This window comes from Zalophus californianus, chromosome 1 (assembly GCF_009762305.2).
Source record: "Zalophus californianus isolate mZalCal1 chromosome 1, mZalCal1.pri.v2, whole genome shotgun sequence".
Taxonomy (NCBI): Eukaryota; Metazoa; Chordata; class Mammalia; order Carnivora; family Otariidae; genus Zalophus; species Zalophus californianus.
Genome location: NC_045595.1, coordinates 17,230,802 through 17,245,095, shown reverse-complemented (window position 1 = coordinate 17,245,095; position 14,294 = coordinate 17,230,802). Strand labels below are relative to the sequence as shown.

At 43.2% G+C, this 14,294-nt stretch overlaps 2 protein-coding genes across 4 annotated transcripts in view; one reads left to right on the top strand and one right to left on the bottom strand.

Annotated features, from left to right (window-relative positions):
• Positions 1–545: 545 nt before the first annotated feature.
• On the bottom strand, positions 546–963 carry LOC113917533 (activated RNA polymerase II transcriptional coactivator p15-like). The gene has a single exon (XM_035722375.1). The coding sequence runs from the start codon at positions 939–941 to the stop codon at positions 561–563; it is 381 nt and encodes a 126-aa protein (XP_035578268.1). The 5' UTR covers positions 942–963; the 3' UTR covers positions 546–560.
• Positions 964–5,978: 5,015 nt separating this feature from the next.
• The window catches only part of SMARCC1 (SWI/SNF related, matrix associated, actin dependent regulator of chromatin subfamily c member 1), a 174,828-nt gene continuing 166,512 nt past the window's right edge, over positions 5,979–14,294 (top strand). For 2 of the 3 annotated variants that reach the window (XM_027584621.2, XM_027584620.2), the window contains exon 1: positions 5,979–6,227. In XM_027584621.2, the coding sequence (XP_027440422.1) occupies positions 6,033–6,227 (195 nt within the window). In that variant the 5' untranslated portion in view covers positions 5,979–6,032. The remainder of the gene's footprint in view (positions 6,228–14,294) is intronic. The other variant, XM_027584622.2, reaches the window with a different exon arrangement.

Below are 14,294 nucleotides of genomic sequence, written 5' to 3'. Positions count from 1 at the left end.
CAATGCAATACAAATCCTTTGAATGTAAAAGCCAAGGTGAAACCAACAGGTCTATAAACTGTTACTTTTGGCCTTAAACAGTACCAACTCTTGATCAAAAAAGGCCACAACAGTTAAGATTGTATTACTTGATTTTATTTTACACTAGGTGGCGAGCACAAAGCAATCCTCCTTAATAAAGTTGACAATTAGCTTCACTCAGAATACTTTTAATAATGCACATAAAAAAAAAGTATTCATAGGGCGCCTGGGTGGCTCAGTTGGTTGAGCGACTGCCTTCGGCTCAGGTCATGATCCTGGAGTCCCGGGATCGAGTCCCACATCGGGCTTCCTGCTCAGCAGGGAGTCTGCTTCTCCCTCTGACCCTCTTCCCTCTCATGCTTTCTATCTCTCATTCTCTCTCTCAAATAAATAAATAAAATCTTTAAAAAAAAATTATTCATCTTACAAATTGTTCTGCAATCCAAATATACAATAGCTTAACATTTAGAAAACAAAAGCCAATGTAAAAAGACAGATTAAAACAACTAGAACAGTACAGGTTTCATGTGGCTCTGGTTTTACAGCTTTCTTACTGCGTCATCAATGTCCGTAATCTGTTCCTTCAGCTGGCTCCATTGCTCGGGATTTAAAGAAATACCTTTTCTTCCAGGTTTCTTTTTACCTTCTGGATCCATCCAATATTCTCTAATATCAATTAGGACTTTCCCTTTAAAGTCCCGAACACTGACGTACCTCATTTTCCCAATCTGGAACATGTTATCATCTCTGCTGCTGCTCTGCTTAGAGGACGACAGGGCTCTTGAAGTTTCACCAGTCTTTTGCTTCTTTACAGGTTTTTCTGGAGTAACTTGCTTTTTCCTCTTTAACTTTTTGTCAACCTCACTGTCAGAATCACTGCCAGAAGAGCTTGAAGAAACAAGTTCCTTTGATTTGGGCATTGCTCCACTCTCGCAGCTGAACCTCTTTCTGCTCACTCGCTTGCAACTCTATAATTTATTTTTTTAAGATTTTATTTATTTATTTGAGAGAGAGTGAGAGAGAAAGAGAGCATGAGCAGGGGGGTGGGTAGAGGGAGAGGGAGAAGCAAGCTTCCCGCTGAGCAGAGATACCATTGCGGGGCTGGATCCCAGGACTCTGGGATCATGACCTGAGCCAAAGGCAGATGTTTAACCGACTGAGCCCCAGGCGCCCCAAACACTTTAATTCTTAATGTTTCTGGCTTATTATTATTTTTTGGTTTACTTATTTTTAGTAATCTCTACACCCGATGTGGGTCTTGAATTCCAGACCCTGAGATCAAGAGCTGCGTGCTCTTCTGACTGAGCCAACCAGGTACCCCAATATTTCTAATGTTTTAGATTGTACTAAATAAATTTAATTATACTATATCCATTTCCTTATACATTTATAATTGATAGGGTTTTTCATGTTTTGATAAAGAAGTTTAAAGGTCATGGAATAATTGTGATTTTCCCCATTGATTATTAAGGTTGCTTTGCATAGTTTCTGCTTGCAAAGTCATTTTTAGGGTATTACACTCCTGTGCAGAGATTCTGTATTATAATATGTCCCCCAAGTTATTACATATTTAGACTTCATTAAGTTTAAGAGTGATGTCTTTTTTTTTTAAGATTTATTTATTTATTTGAAAGAGCGAGAGAATACATAAGAGGGGGGAGGGTTAGAGGGAGAAGCAGGCTCCTTGCTGAACAGGGAGCCCGATGCGGGACTTGATCCCGGGACTCCAGGATCATGACCTGAGCCGAAGGCAGTCGCCCAACCAACTGAGCCACCCAGGCGCCCCTGATGTCTTTTTTTTAACAATTTATTTCAGAGAGAGAGCGCACAAAGGGAGAGGGAGAAGCCGACTCCCTACTGAGTAGGGAGCCTGCTGCAGGGCTGGATCCCAGGATCCTGGGATCATGACCTAAGTAGAAGGCAGACAGACACTCAACCAACTGAGCCACCCAGGCACCCCAAGAGTGATGTCTTCTTACTTTTCCTATTCCCTTACCAACTCTTCTCAAATAGTTTAGTCCTAAGGCCTTTAGGTGGTGTCAGCAAGGTAGATAAGCATGTGACTGTAGGAGCCAAGGATAGAGGTTACCTACACAGGAGGGTAGCCCAGCATGGAGAGTGGTTACATGAAGGTGAACTGATAAAGTAAGTAAATGTGGTAAGGATAATGGCAGCCACATATCTTATTGTTAGAGTTACAAATCTGTACTTAGTCAAACTTGCAACCATTTGACTTTGATCAAAGGAAATGGGAAGTCTGATGAAGAATGGGGTATTTACATACCTTCAAAATCTCTCTCCAGAAAATACTAATTAATTACAAAGGCAAAAAGAATAACATCATAGTAGTGCGCCTGGGTGGCTCAGTCCTTAAGCATCTGCCTTTGGCTCAGGTCATGATCCCGGGGTCCTGGGATCGAGTCCTGCATCGGGCTCCCAGCTCGGTGAGCAGTCTGCTTCTCCCTCTGCCCCTCCCCCCCATTCTCTCTCTCTCTCTCTCTCACAAAAATAAATAAAATCCTTAAAAAGGGCGCCTGGGTGGCTCAGTTGGTTAAGCGACTGCCTTTGGCTCAGGTCATGATCCCGGAGTCCTGGGATTGAGTCCTGCATCAGGCTCCGGGCTCAGTGGGGAGCCTGCTTCTCCCTCTGACCCTCTTCCCTCTCATGCTGTTTCTCTCTCTCTCTCTCGAATAAATAAAATCTTTTTAAAAAAATCATCTTAAAAAAATCCTTTAAAAGAAAAAAAGAATAACTTCACAGTAGAGAAGTCTGCCAGAGACTCTCTTAATCAATTCATCAAAGTTATGGAAGTCATGAAATCATGTGCCATTTGTATGTAGTGAAAAGAACACTGCGTGAAAAACATCCCCAAACTCAAACTGAGGGACATTCTACAAAATAACTGGCTTGAAATCTTCAACATTGTCAACATTCTTAAAGACCAAGGAACTGTTCCAGATTGAAAGAGACTTGAAAACTGATCTAATGAGATGCATGACTCTGAACCAGAGACTCTGCTGTTAAGAGAGTTTAAAGGGGCAGTAAGAGAAACGAATGGGGTCTGAGGAGAGTATAAATGTTAATTTCCTGGTGTTGATGGTGGTTGTGATTATGTAACAGAATATACTTGTCTGTGGGAGATATACACTAACATTTTTTTTTAAACCATGCATTCTTTTTTTTTTAAAGATTTTATTTATTTATTCATGAGAGAGAGAGAGGCAGAGGGAGAAGCAGGCTCCCAAGGAGCAGGGAGCCCGATGCGGGACTCGATCCCAGGACTCTGGGATCATGACCTGAGCCGAAGGCAGACGCTTAACCATCTGAGCCACCCAGGCGCCCACTAACATTTTTTTTAATGTTTTATTTATTTATTCATGACAGTCAGAGAGAGAGAGAGAAGCAGAGGCAGAGGGAGAAGCAGGCTCCCCGCCTAGCAGGGAGCCCAATGAGGGACTCGATCCCAGGACCCTGGGATCATGACCTGAGCCGAAGGCAGACGCTTAACCATCTGAGCCACCCAGGCACCCCTACACTAACATTTTTGAGAATGATGGGTCATGATGTCAGCAACATACTCTTCTGTGGTTCAGGAAAAGAAAAAGTTCTTTGTACTGTATTTGTAACTTTAAGTTTGAGATTATTTCAAAATAAAAACTCTTTAAAATTTTTATTTATTTTTTAAAGATTTATTTGAGATAGAGAGCGAGAGCGAGTGCGCGCGTGAGAGAGCGAGCGAGCACGCACAAGCGGGGGCGGGGGGGGGAGAGGCTCTTCAATGAGCAGGGAGCTGGACGAGGGGCTCAGTTCTAGGACCCTGGGATCACAACTTGAGTGGAAGGCAGATGCATGACTAACTGAGCCACCCAGGTGCCCCCAAAATAAAAACTTTTAAAACATGATAAAACCATTTTATTTAAAAATGCCCATCTTTTAATGTGCTCAATTAATTTTAATGAAAAATTTTAGATGTTTTTCTTAAAAGGAAAAGGTATGTAGTTTTCCAAATTAGTTTAGAAGTTATATGAGCAAAAAAATTGGAATACCACTGGCCTGGAAGAACTAACTTCCTTCTCTAGGGCTCCAGGCAAATGCAATCATTTTCTGAATTCCTCCAGAGCATTTTCTCTGCTCTACTCACAAGCTATTAATAGGAAACACAGCTGGGGCACCTGGGTGGCGGAGTCAGTTAAGTATCAGACACTTGGTTTGACTCAGGTCGTGATCTCAGGGTCATGAGCTCTAGCCCTGCTTCTGGCTCCGAGCTCAGCACAGATGCTGCTTAAGACTCTCCACCTCTCCCTCAGCCCCTCCCTGCATCTCTCTCTCAAACAAATAAATAAATCAATCTTAAAAAAATAGAAAACGCAGTGTACTTAGGAAGGAGGCGGTGCATTAGTACTCCAGGGTCTAATACTCTAATACCTGCTAGCCGGTTACTTAACCTCTCTCTGCCTCAATTTCCTTATCTGCAGTAATACAGGTGTACCTAGCACAGAGGACAGCACATAAAAGTGCCCCATAAACACCAGCTATTGTATTTCTGAAGTCTGAGCTCTAAGTGGACAAGATTCACATCTGACTCATATATTATTCTCATTGTTTCTGTCCTACACTGTTTATCAGGTAATCTTTTTTCATCTTCTTTCTCTAATATATCATTCACACTTGCAACCATTGTCTTCCTAATCTGTAGATCTGATCACATAATTCTCCCTGTTCAAGCTGATTTCCCAATGCTTACAGGATAAAGTCAAAATTCACTGCCACAATCAAGTAACATCTCTGCTTCCACACCATGGACTCAAAGAAGGTTTCACCCAGCTTGCTTTCACACTTTAAAGCCATTGATCCAGTTGTTTTTGTGTGTCTGAAATGTCCTTTCCTCCCTGATCACATTCTATTCATTCTTAAAAGTTGGTCTCAAAACCTCACCAGACTTTCTCACAAGTAATTAGTCACCTGCTGTTCTGGTGTTATATAACATCATGTTTATAACTCCGTAATTGCCAATCGTACTTTGTTAATAATTTAAAATCTTTCTGCTCCTCCGTAGGTCATTCATTCACTCATTCATCAAATATTTATGGAATATCTATTAGATAACAGGCTCTGTTCCCAGCACTGAAAGTACCCCTGTGAACAAGTCACGATTAGGTTCTCATGTAATGAATGCGGACAAGTAAGAAAATAAAAAATACCAGGTCGTCGTGAGTGCTACACAGAGAACGTCGAGTGAATATGATTAGCTGTTCAATATTGTACGCTCAGAGATCGTTTTTTTCTTAAAGTACCCTTAGGCTATGAATTTGAAAGCGCCTAAGCGACAGTCATAGGGGAAGAGCTGTGCAGGTCTCAGGAACAGCCGGTGCAAGGGCCCCGAGGTAGGAAAGAGCTGGTGTGGCTGTAGCCACGAGGGGGAGGAAGGTGTGTGCGGCCGAAGCTGCTCCGGGTGGTGGTCCCAGGTGGACGTTTACAAAGGCTACGCGGCCACTCTGTGCAGAAAGTCTGAGGGCAGGGGGGCAAGCCGACGCAGATTCCCACCCTGCGTGGGGGTTCCTCGACCAGCACTGGACACACTAAACGGGTTTCCCCTCGGAACTTCTCACGCCAGGTCTTTTCTCCGACGGTATCAGGGGATGACATAGAACCTCGGTGCAGTGGTTGACGGGATGCAGGAACTTGGATACAGCACCTCCCGCAGAGGCCCAGACTGGGTAGCGGAGAAGGTGCGCAGCCTGCCTCGGCGGGCGGAAGAGGCGGGGGCAAGGGCTTGTCCCAAGTTCGCCCGGCGCCGGTGATGCGCATGCGTGCGCGCGTGCCCTCTTCGGTTAGGGACCGGGTCCCGAGAAGGGGCGGAGTCGGCCCTCCGCGCCGGAAGGGGGTTGGCTGGGCGGGGTCGGGAGGCGGTGGCGGCGGCTGCGCGCGCGCGCGCGAGTGCGAACGCGGATCGCCGCGAGGGCCGAGGCGGGCCGAGGCGGGCCGGGCGGTGGGGACGACGGACGGCGACTATGGCCGCGGCGGCGGGCGGCGGCGGGCTAGGGGCGGCGGCGGGCGCCGCAGGCGCGGGAGGTGCGGCGACGGCCGCGGGCCTGGCCGTTTATCGGCGGAAGGACGGTGGCCCGGCCAGCAAGTTTTGGGAGAGCCCGGAGACGGTGTCCCAGCTGGATTCGGTGCGGGTCTGGCTGGGCAAGCACTACAAGAAGGTGGGTTCGCGCGCCCGTGGGGGCCGGGGAGGCCACGCGACGGGAGCCGGGCGCAGCTACTGGCCTCGCGGGCCTCGGGCCGCCCCTCCCCCCCCCCCCCGCGCGCCACGAGGGACAACAAAGGCAGGCACCGGGCCCGCCACGCCCCCGCCGTCCGCTCTCGGCGCCCGCGCGCCCGGGGCTCCACCAGGTCCCGGGGGCCAGGCCTCTGGGAATCCCTGCATCGCGGGCGAGAGCCCCAGCGCACCCCGGTGTGCAGAGCATCTCGAGCTCAGCAAACCGGAGGGCGTGAATCTCTTTTGTTAGCTGCATTGGGTGTGCGAACAATGAATATTACAAACTGTCCGAGCCAGGGTTGTAAGAGCAGCCTCAAGTATTGTTTAGCGACTCATCTTCAAAAGTCAAGTGAGGTAGCTAAGGTTCTACTACCTGTTGTTGGTTTGGTAAAGAATGACTAGACGATTGTACTCGGAAGTTAATAACAGCAGGCCAATACAATGGATGATAGTATGGATGAGCACTGATACTAAAAAATGACAGTTTTTACTTCATTGTACTTTTAGTTCCGTGTGGTGTGAGTACAAGAGTTAACGTTCACAGGTACCTAATGTGTTTCTCAGTGAGGCCTTCCCCGAGAATCCCATTTATACTAGACTGCCGCAACTTCATATCAGTACCTTTATTTTCTTTGTACCACTTTGTGAGATTATTTTTTTCATTTAGCTGTTTTTCCTACTTTTGGGAGGTAAGTTCCGCTGAGTCAGTGGTATTGAAAGTTGTGAATTAACCTTTTATTTATAACGAAGTGTTTTTTAACTTCCCCTTGTAGATACCTAGGAGTGAACTCCCTTAGAAGGTGTAATGAAGCAGACAGCCCCAAATACCTTCTCTGCCCCAGATTTCGGAACACCCTTTTCAAGTTCCATACTTCCCCCATTGAGAACCATAGCACTGGGGTAAGGACCTTGTCAGGCCTCTTCACTGCAGTGCACCCCCCCCCCCCCCCCCCCGCCATGGTTGGTACTAATTGCCTCGCCCTTAGTAGTTGCTTAGTAAATATTTGTTCAGTGAATGAAAAGACGAAGTAGTCTAGAAACCTATTTTGAGTTCTGCAGCGCAATGGAGTCTGTCAGGTTTTGGCGGTTGATAGGGACAGGATCTTGGGTTCTTTTGACATTACACTGTGGTACTTTCAGAAGTGGCTGTTTCTTACTGAAGTTTTAGGAAGTGAGAGACAATGTATATTTTTATATGCTTTGACTTTTTTTGCCCCCAAATTTTGCAATCATACTTGGGATTGCCAGTTTTTCTCATCTGTGTGTAAGTAGACAAGAATATTGCTCTCCCTTTTACAGTGATAAATTGGTCACTTTTTTATGTAGGCAGCAGAGCTTCTAGAAGTGGCTAAGGAAATTGAACATATTTATATTATGAAAGTATTATTTTTATCTTATGCTCTTCAGCCAATGCTTTGGGTTTTTTTTTTTTAAGATTTTATTTATTTATTAGAGAGAGACAGCAAGAGCAGGAACACAAGCAGGGGGAGTGGGAGAGGGAGAAGCAGGCTTCCCGCTGAGCAGGGAGCCCGATGTGGGACTCGATCCCAGGACCCTGGGATCATGACCTGAGCTGAAGGCAGACGCTTAACAACTGAGCCACCCAGGTGCCCAGTGCTTTGGGTTTTAAATTCACTGTACCTTAATGTAGCCTTCCCCTCCCCCAGTCTGGATTTCTTTATTGAGATATAATTGACATATAACATATTAGTTTATCAATGTAGTTTTATCAGAAATGAGGAATATTCCTTTGGATATCAAGGAATAGGAAGGAGAAAGAAAAATAATAGTAATTTCTACCTCTCCAAACTCTCTGTGCATCTGTTTGGGCCCAATTTTGTTTGGGTGAAGAAGTGGTTCTGGGGCAGACAGGGATTTGTCCCAGAGTGTTGAGGCCATTGGGCAAATGTTGGCTCAGTGTTCTTCAGGCCTTAAAGATCAAGTAGAAGTTAGGTCTCAGGGTTTCATAAGGCCAGAGTATATTTCTTGGGCTTCCTCAAATTCAGAATTGTATATTCCTTATGCCTGACAGCCAGAATCCTCTCAGCCTTAGAGAGTGGTGTTGGAGTGGTGAAAGTACTATCCAGGACACAATATGTTTCCACTCAGTGTACACATTGATGTGTTTTAACTATTTTCTGTTGCATTTAATACTATATTTTCACATTAATAAATCTCAGCAGCTGAATGAAACATGACAGTGGTAGTCCCGTTTTTATTAATATTTTGTTTTTAAGATTTTATTTATTGGAGAGAGTGAGCACACGAGCAGGGGGAAGGGTAAGAGGGAGAAGCAGGCTCACCACTGAGCAGGGAGCCTGATGCGGGACTCAGTCCCAGGATCCTGGGATCATGACTTGAGCCAAAGGCAGCCACCCAACGGACTGAGCCACCCAGGCGCCCCCCATTTTTATTAATGGGTTTATCCATGCATTCCATGAACAACAGCTGGGCATCTAACTGTATCTGGGCACTTAAACCGTTACTCAAATTCTTATAACAGTCGTGGTTCATAGATATTTATTTCATTTTACACATGAGTGGAACCTGAGACTCCAGATATAAGTGACTTCTCTAAGATTACAATTAGGAGTGAAGGTCTGCCTGGCTCCAAAGCCCCAATATTTTTTTGCTACACATAATCCCTCTCATCAAGGAATATAGTGGAAGGTAGTGGAAAATGTAGTGGTAAAAAACATAGACCCTTGTAAAACTCATGTGGTTTCAAATTAAAAGAACTTCCTTGTATTTTTGTTTTCTCTGTGTCCTTAGTAGGTGCTCAGTACATGTTTGTTCAATGAATGAACAGATTCTAGTCTAGGAACCTATTCATTTAAGCTTTGTTGATAAATTTGGCTCAGCAACACAGAAGGGAGAGGGAATGCTTTTTGATTAGGATGAGCTTCAACTGGGCCAAAGAAGTCCAGAGGAGGTGACTCCTGGAGGGAGGCAGGGTAGGTGATTGGGAGCACAGGGTGGTTAACGGTTGGCTTGAGGTTGCATTTTAAGTCCAGCAGCAGTACGGAAGGAAGCTTGTTCATCTCCTACCTGAGCTGCCTTTGTATTATTGGGTACATGTCTTTGCGTCCTAACTTTGATGAAGATGAAAGCTGTATTTCTGTCCATGGTTTCTGAGTGGTTTTCAAATGATAAAACCTTACTGATTTTAAATGGTTTCAACTCAGATACTTTGGAGGTGAAGGATATCTGTAAACAATTAAGTTCCCAGGTAAGTTTCTTCCTGGTTTGACTCATTAATGAAATAAGATTTAAGATGGCAGGATGATTTCAATGTAAGGGTGATCGCTAAAGTAGACTAGATTGTCTAAGGAATGCGTTTCAATACACTTTACATAAAGTATTTAACAGTTAAAGACAGTTTTTTTGTTTTATGGGGCATTTGCTGCAATAGGTTTGTTTAGGGACAAGTTATTAAAATTTTGATACTTTATTGATGCCATAGATAGCATAAAGCAGATATATTGATAAAACTTTCTACCTTTTCTTTCTCTTTTTTTTATCTTCCTACCTTTCTTAAAATACTTGAGACTAAAAATTTTTCGTTGTCTTAAGTAAAACATGCTGTTGAGCTTTTTTTTGATCAAAAGATAAAATGTTTATGACTGAAATAATCTATATATTTTTTTTTTGGTTAATCAGAATTGAGTATTTTGAAAGCTGTCAAGAACCCTTTATGTTTTAGGTAATGTTTTTGGAAGCCATTTAAAATGAGCTCTATTATGTCACTGTAGGATAGTGAATGAGCATTACACTTTGGAAGATGTGAGTTCAGTACTCTCGGCTGCTAATAACTTGTCCCTAATTGGTGGTGTCCTTGAGCAGATGACTTGATTCCTGTTTTAATTTTCCATATGTAAATTGGAGTAAGATTGACTTCCTTAAGACTGAATCAAACGAGATAGTTGTTGAAGACGAGATTATGTAAATTTGAGGTGGTGATGATACTTTTGTGTATATCCCATGGTCAGCTTGCTTTATTCTTATTGGTTAAATAGAATGGTAATATTTTGAGGTGTTTAAAAGTTGATTTAAAACATAACATTGGCTGCCTTTTGAGTGGTTGTGAGGTATAGTTTAATACATTAATGTGACAGTTCGTTTATGAATTAAAAATGTCATCTTTTTCGTGTTTGGTAACTTTTGTGGGTGATTTGGGAAAAGTATTTAACCAAGGTTAAATATTTTATAATTAAAAAAATTGGGGGAGGGGTTCCTGAGTGGCTCAGTTGGTTAAGCGGCTGCCTTCAGCTCAGGTCATGATCCCAGGCTCCTGGGATCGAGTCCCATGTCGGGCTCCCTGCTCAGCGAGGAACCTGCTTCTCCCTCTCCCTCTGTCTCCCGGCTTGTGCTCTCACTCTCTCTCTGTCAAATAAATGAATAAAATATTAAAAAATAAATAAAAAATTGGGGGTGCCTGGGTGGCTCAGTCGGTTAAGCGTCTGTCTTCTGCTCAGGTCGTGAACCCAGGGTCCTGGCATCTAGCCCTGAGGCAGTCTGCTTCTCCCCCTGCCTCTGCCTCTCTCTCTTGTGTCTCTCATGAATAAAATAAAAATAAAATCTAAAAAAAAAATGGATTTTAAAATACCTAAGGTAATAATTTTGATTGAACTTTGAACCTGGCCATCTTTATTTTGAAACAAAGTTGACCACATGAAACTTTTTACATGTTTTTGTATTCTGAATGATAATATAGCAAATGAAACATGCATAGTAGTGAAATTTAGAATATATATGAAGCTATGTATATAGCAGTTGCTAAACTTAATTTTTGCCTAAAGGGTTGATTTGGTTTTTGCTGAACAGCCTTCCTCCAAGATGGTGTGTTTTTCAGTTTTAGGATTTGGCATTGTTCAGTTATCTACAGGTATCTGAAAAATAAAAAGTTAGGCTCATTAATTTTTCACTGTGTACAAAAATTGCAGTATAATTTTGCCCTGAGAAACCCATTCTTATAAAAATAATAAAGTTACCTTGTGGATATATACTCCATATTTTGTCAGTTCTGTAGTATACATTTGAAGAGTTTATTAAGGATTACATGAGTGCTATGAATTACTTACTAATTGAGTATTGCTTATTAAAGATTTAGTATGTTGAGTAAATGGGAAAAAACCAGATACTGAATTGTCACTTGTCAGTGTATAGTCCTTAAAAAAGTAAACTTCATAGTTTTTGTGGGAATTGGCAACTGGCAATATATTATCATAAAGGGGAATCGTAAGTAGCTTTAAACGTTTAAAAATTGTTTAACTCGGGGCGCCTGGGTGGCTCAGTCGTTAGGCGTCTGCCTTCGGCTCAGGTCATGATCCCAGGGTCCTGGGATCGAGCCCCACGTCGGGCTCCCTGCTCCGCGGGAAGCCTGCTTCTCCCTCTCCCACTCCCCCTGCTTATGTTCCCTCTCTTGCTGTGTCTCTCTCTGTCAAATAAATAAATAAAATCTTTAAAAAAATTGTTTAACTGGTTTTTAACTTTTTAAAATTTTAAAAAGATTTTATTGGAGAGAAAGAAGGGTGGGTGGGGGGAGGGCAGAGGGAGAGGGAGAAGCAGACTGCCTCGGGGCTGGATGCCAGGACCCTGAGATCATGACCTAAGCCTAAGTCAGAAGCTTAACTGATTGAGCCACCCAGGCTCCCTTTAACTTTTAAATTATAATTCAGCATATTCTTTAACTAAGATGTATACTAATACCTGAAACAGATTTTTTAAAAAAGTTTAGTGGTTCTTTTTTTTAAAAAATATTTATTTATTTGAGAGAGAGAGAGGGCACAAGCGGGGGGCGGGTTGCAGAGGGAGAAGCAGACTCCCCCCTGAGCAGGGAGCCTTGTGTGGGGCCAGATCACAGGACTCCAGGGTCATGACCTGAGCCGAAGGCAGACGCTTAGCCGACTGAGCCACCCAGGTGCCCCAGTTTAGTGGTTCATAAAGTGGGTTCCCACTCCAGTTGTTTCACCTAGAATTTCTTAGAAATGCAAATTCTTGGGCCTGACCTATGGAATTAGAAACTCCAAGTGGGTCTAAAATTTGAAAAACATTATTTTAGTCCAACAAAATTGACATCTTACATGTTTAATGGTATGAAGTTTGTTTCCATTTTTTGACTAGTGTGTGGCACAGGTGTTTTACTTTGTGGCCTTACGAAAATGTGTTTTCACAGAACACCCTTAGTATAAAAGAAAACTTTTTATAAGGATGAAAAAGGAGTGGTCTAGAACAGGAATAGATAGATTTTTTCTATAAAGGGCAGGAGAGTAAAGATTTTAGGCTTTTCAGGTCATGCCATCTCAATTATAACTGTTTGACTCTGCTGTTATATGAAAGCCATCACAGACAATGTGTAGTGAAAGAGTGTGCTGTGTTTTGATACAACTTTATTTATGGACACTGAAACTTGAATTTCATGTAATATGTGTCCTGAAATATTATTCTTTTTTTAAAAAGATTTTGTTTATTTGAGAGGGAGAGAGACAAAGCACAAGTCGGGTATAGAGGGAGAGGGAGAGGGGAGCCCAACATGGGCTTGATCCCAGGACCTCGAGATCACGACCTGAGCCGAAGGCAGATGCTCAACCGACTGAGCCACCCAGGTGCCCCGAAATACTATTCTTTATTCTTTAAAATTTCTTTCTAGAGGTGCCTGGGTGGTGCAGTCGATTAATTGTCTGACTCTTTGTTTCAGTCCAGGTTGTGATCTCAGGGTCATGAGATCCTACCCTGTGTTGGGCTCCCTGCTCAGCTCGGAGTCTGCTTGAGATTCTCTCTCTCCCTCTGCCCCTCCCGCTCATGCTCTCTCTCTCTGAAAGTCGTTGGGCGTCTGCCTTCGGCTCAGGTCATGATCCCGGAGTCCTGGGATCGAGCCCCGCATCGGGCTCCCTGCTCTGCGGGAAGCCAGCTTCTCCCTCTCCCACTCCCCCTGCTTGTGTTCCCTCTCTCGCTGTGTCTCTCTCTGTCAAATGAATAAAATCTTTAAAAAAAAAAAATTTCCTTCCAACCATTTAAAAATCAAAAAACTGTTCTTAGTTTGTGGGCCACAGAGAAACAGGCAGTGGACTGGATTTTACCAACCTTTGGTCATGTAATATAAAGCATTCCAACAAAATACCAGTTTTTAGCAAAGTGAACTGCATGCTGGCTGTTTCATTTAGAGTGGAAAGCTAATGCACCTGTATAAATAAAATTTGGGAGGATACTAAGCTTTAAGAAGAATTGCCTTTTATATCATGCCTTATCTTTGCTTGGCAGTAGTACAAATTGAGAGCCATTCAATTTAGTAAGAGTAGACTGTGCAGCTGATAATCATTTTGTCATATATAAATCACTTACAAATTATTTCTTGTAATAGAAAGCTACCACATTAATCTTGAAATGTTGGATGATACTGGGTACGAGGTTGTTCCAGGAAGAAAAATTCATTTTACTATCTTTTGTTATCTTTTCAATTTCAAGGAGGTATAGATGTTTTTCCTTTTCAAAATTGGAGGTTTAAAAACATTTATTGAGGGGCGCCTGGGTGGCTCAGTCGGTTAAGCGTCTGCCTTTGGCTCAGGTCATGATCCCAGAATCCTGGGATCGAGTCCCACATCGGGCTCCCCGCTCCGCGGGAAGCCTGCTTCTCCCTCTCCCACTCCCCCAGTTTGTGTTCCTGCTCTCACTGTGTTTCTCTGTCAAATAAATAAATAAAATCTTTAAAAAAAAATAAAAATAAAAAAATTATTGAATGGGGCGCCTGAGTGGCTCAGTCGTTAAGCATCTGCCTTCGGCTCAGGTCATGGTCCTGGAGTCCTGGGATTGAGTCCCACGTTGGGCTCCCTGCTCAGCGGGAAGCCTGCTTCTCCCTCTCCCACTCTCCCTGCTTGTGTTCCCTCTCTCGCGGTGTCTCTGTCAAATAAATAAGATCTTTAAATAAAAAAAAATTAATGTATTGGCTTTTCAAAGTGATATTGAACATTTCATACTTAATTAAACTTTCACATTTAATTTAACTTGCTAATTT

Coding starts and splice junctions, on each gene's coding strand:
- LOC113917533 (XM_035722375.1), bottom strand. CDS start 941: ATGCCCAAATCAAAGGAACTTGTTTCTTCAAGCTCTTCTGGCAGTGAT.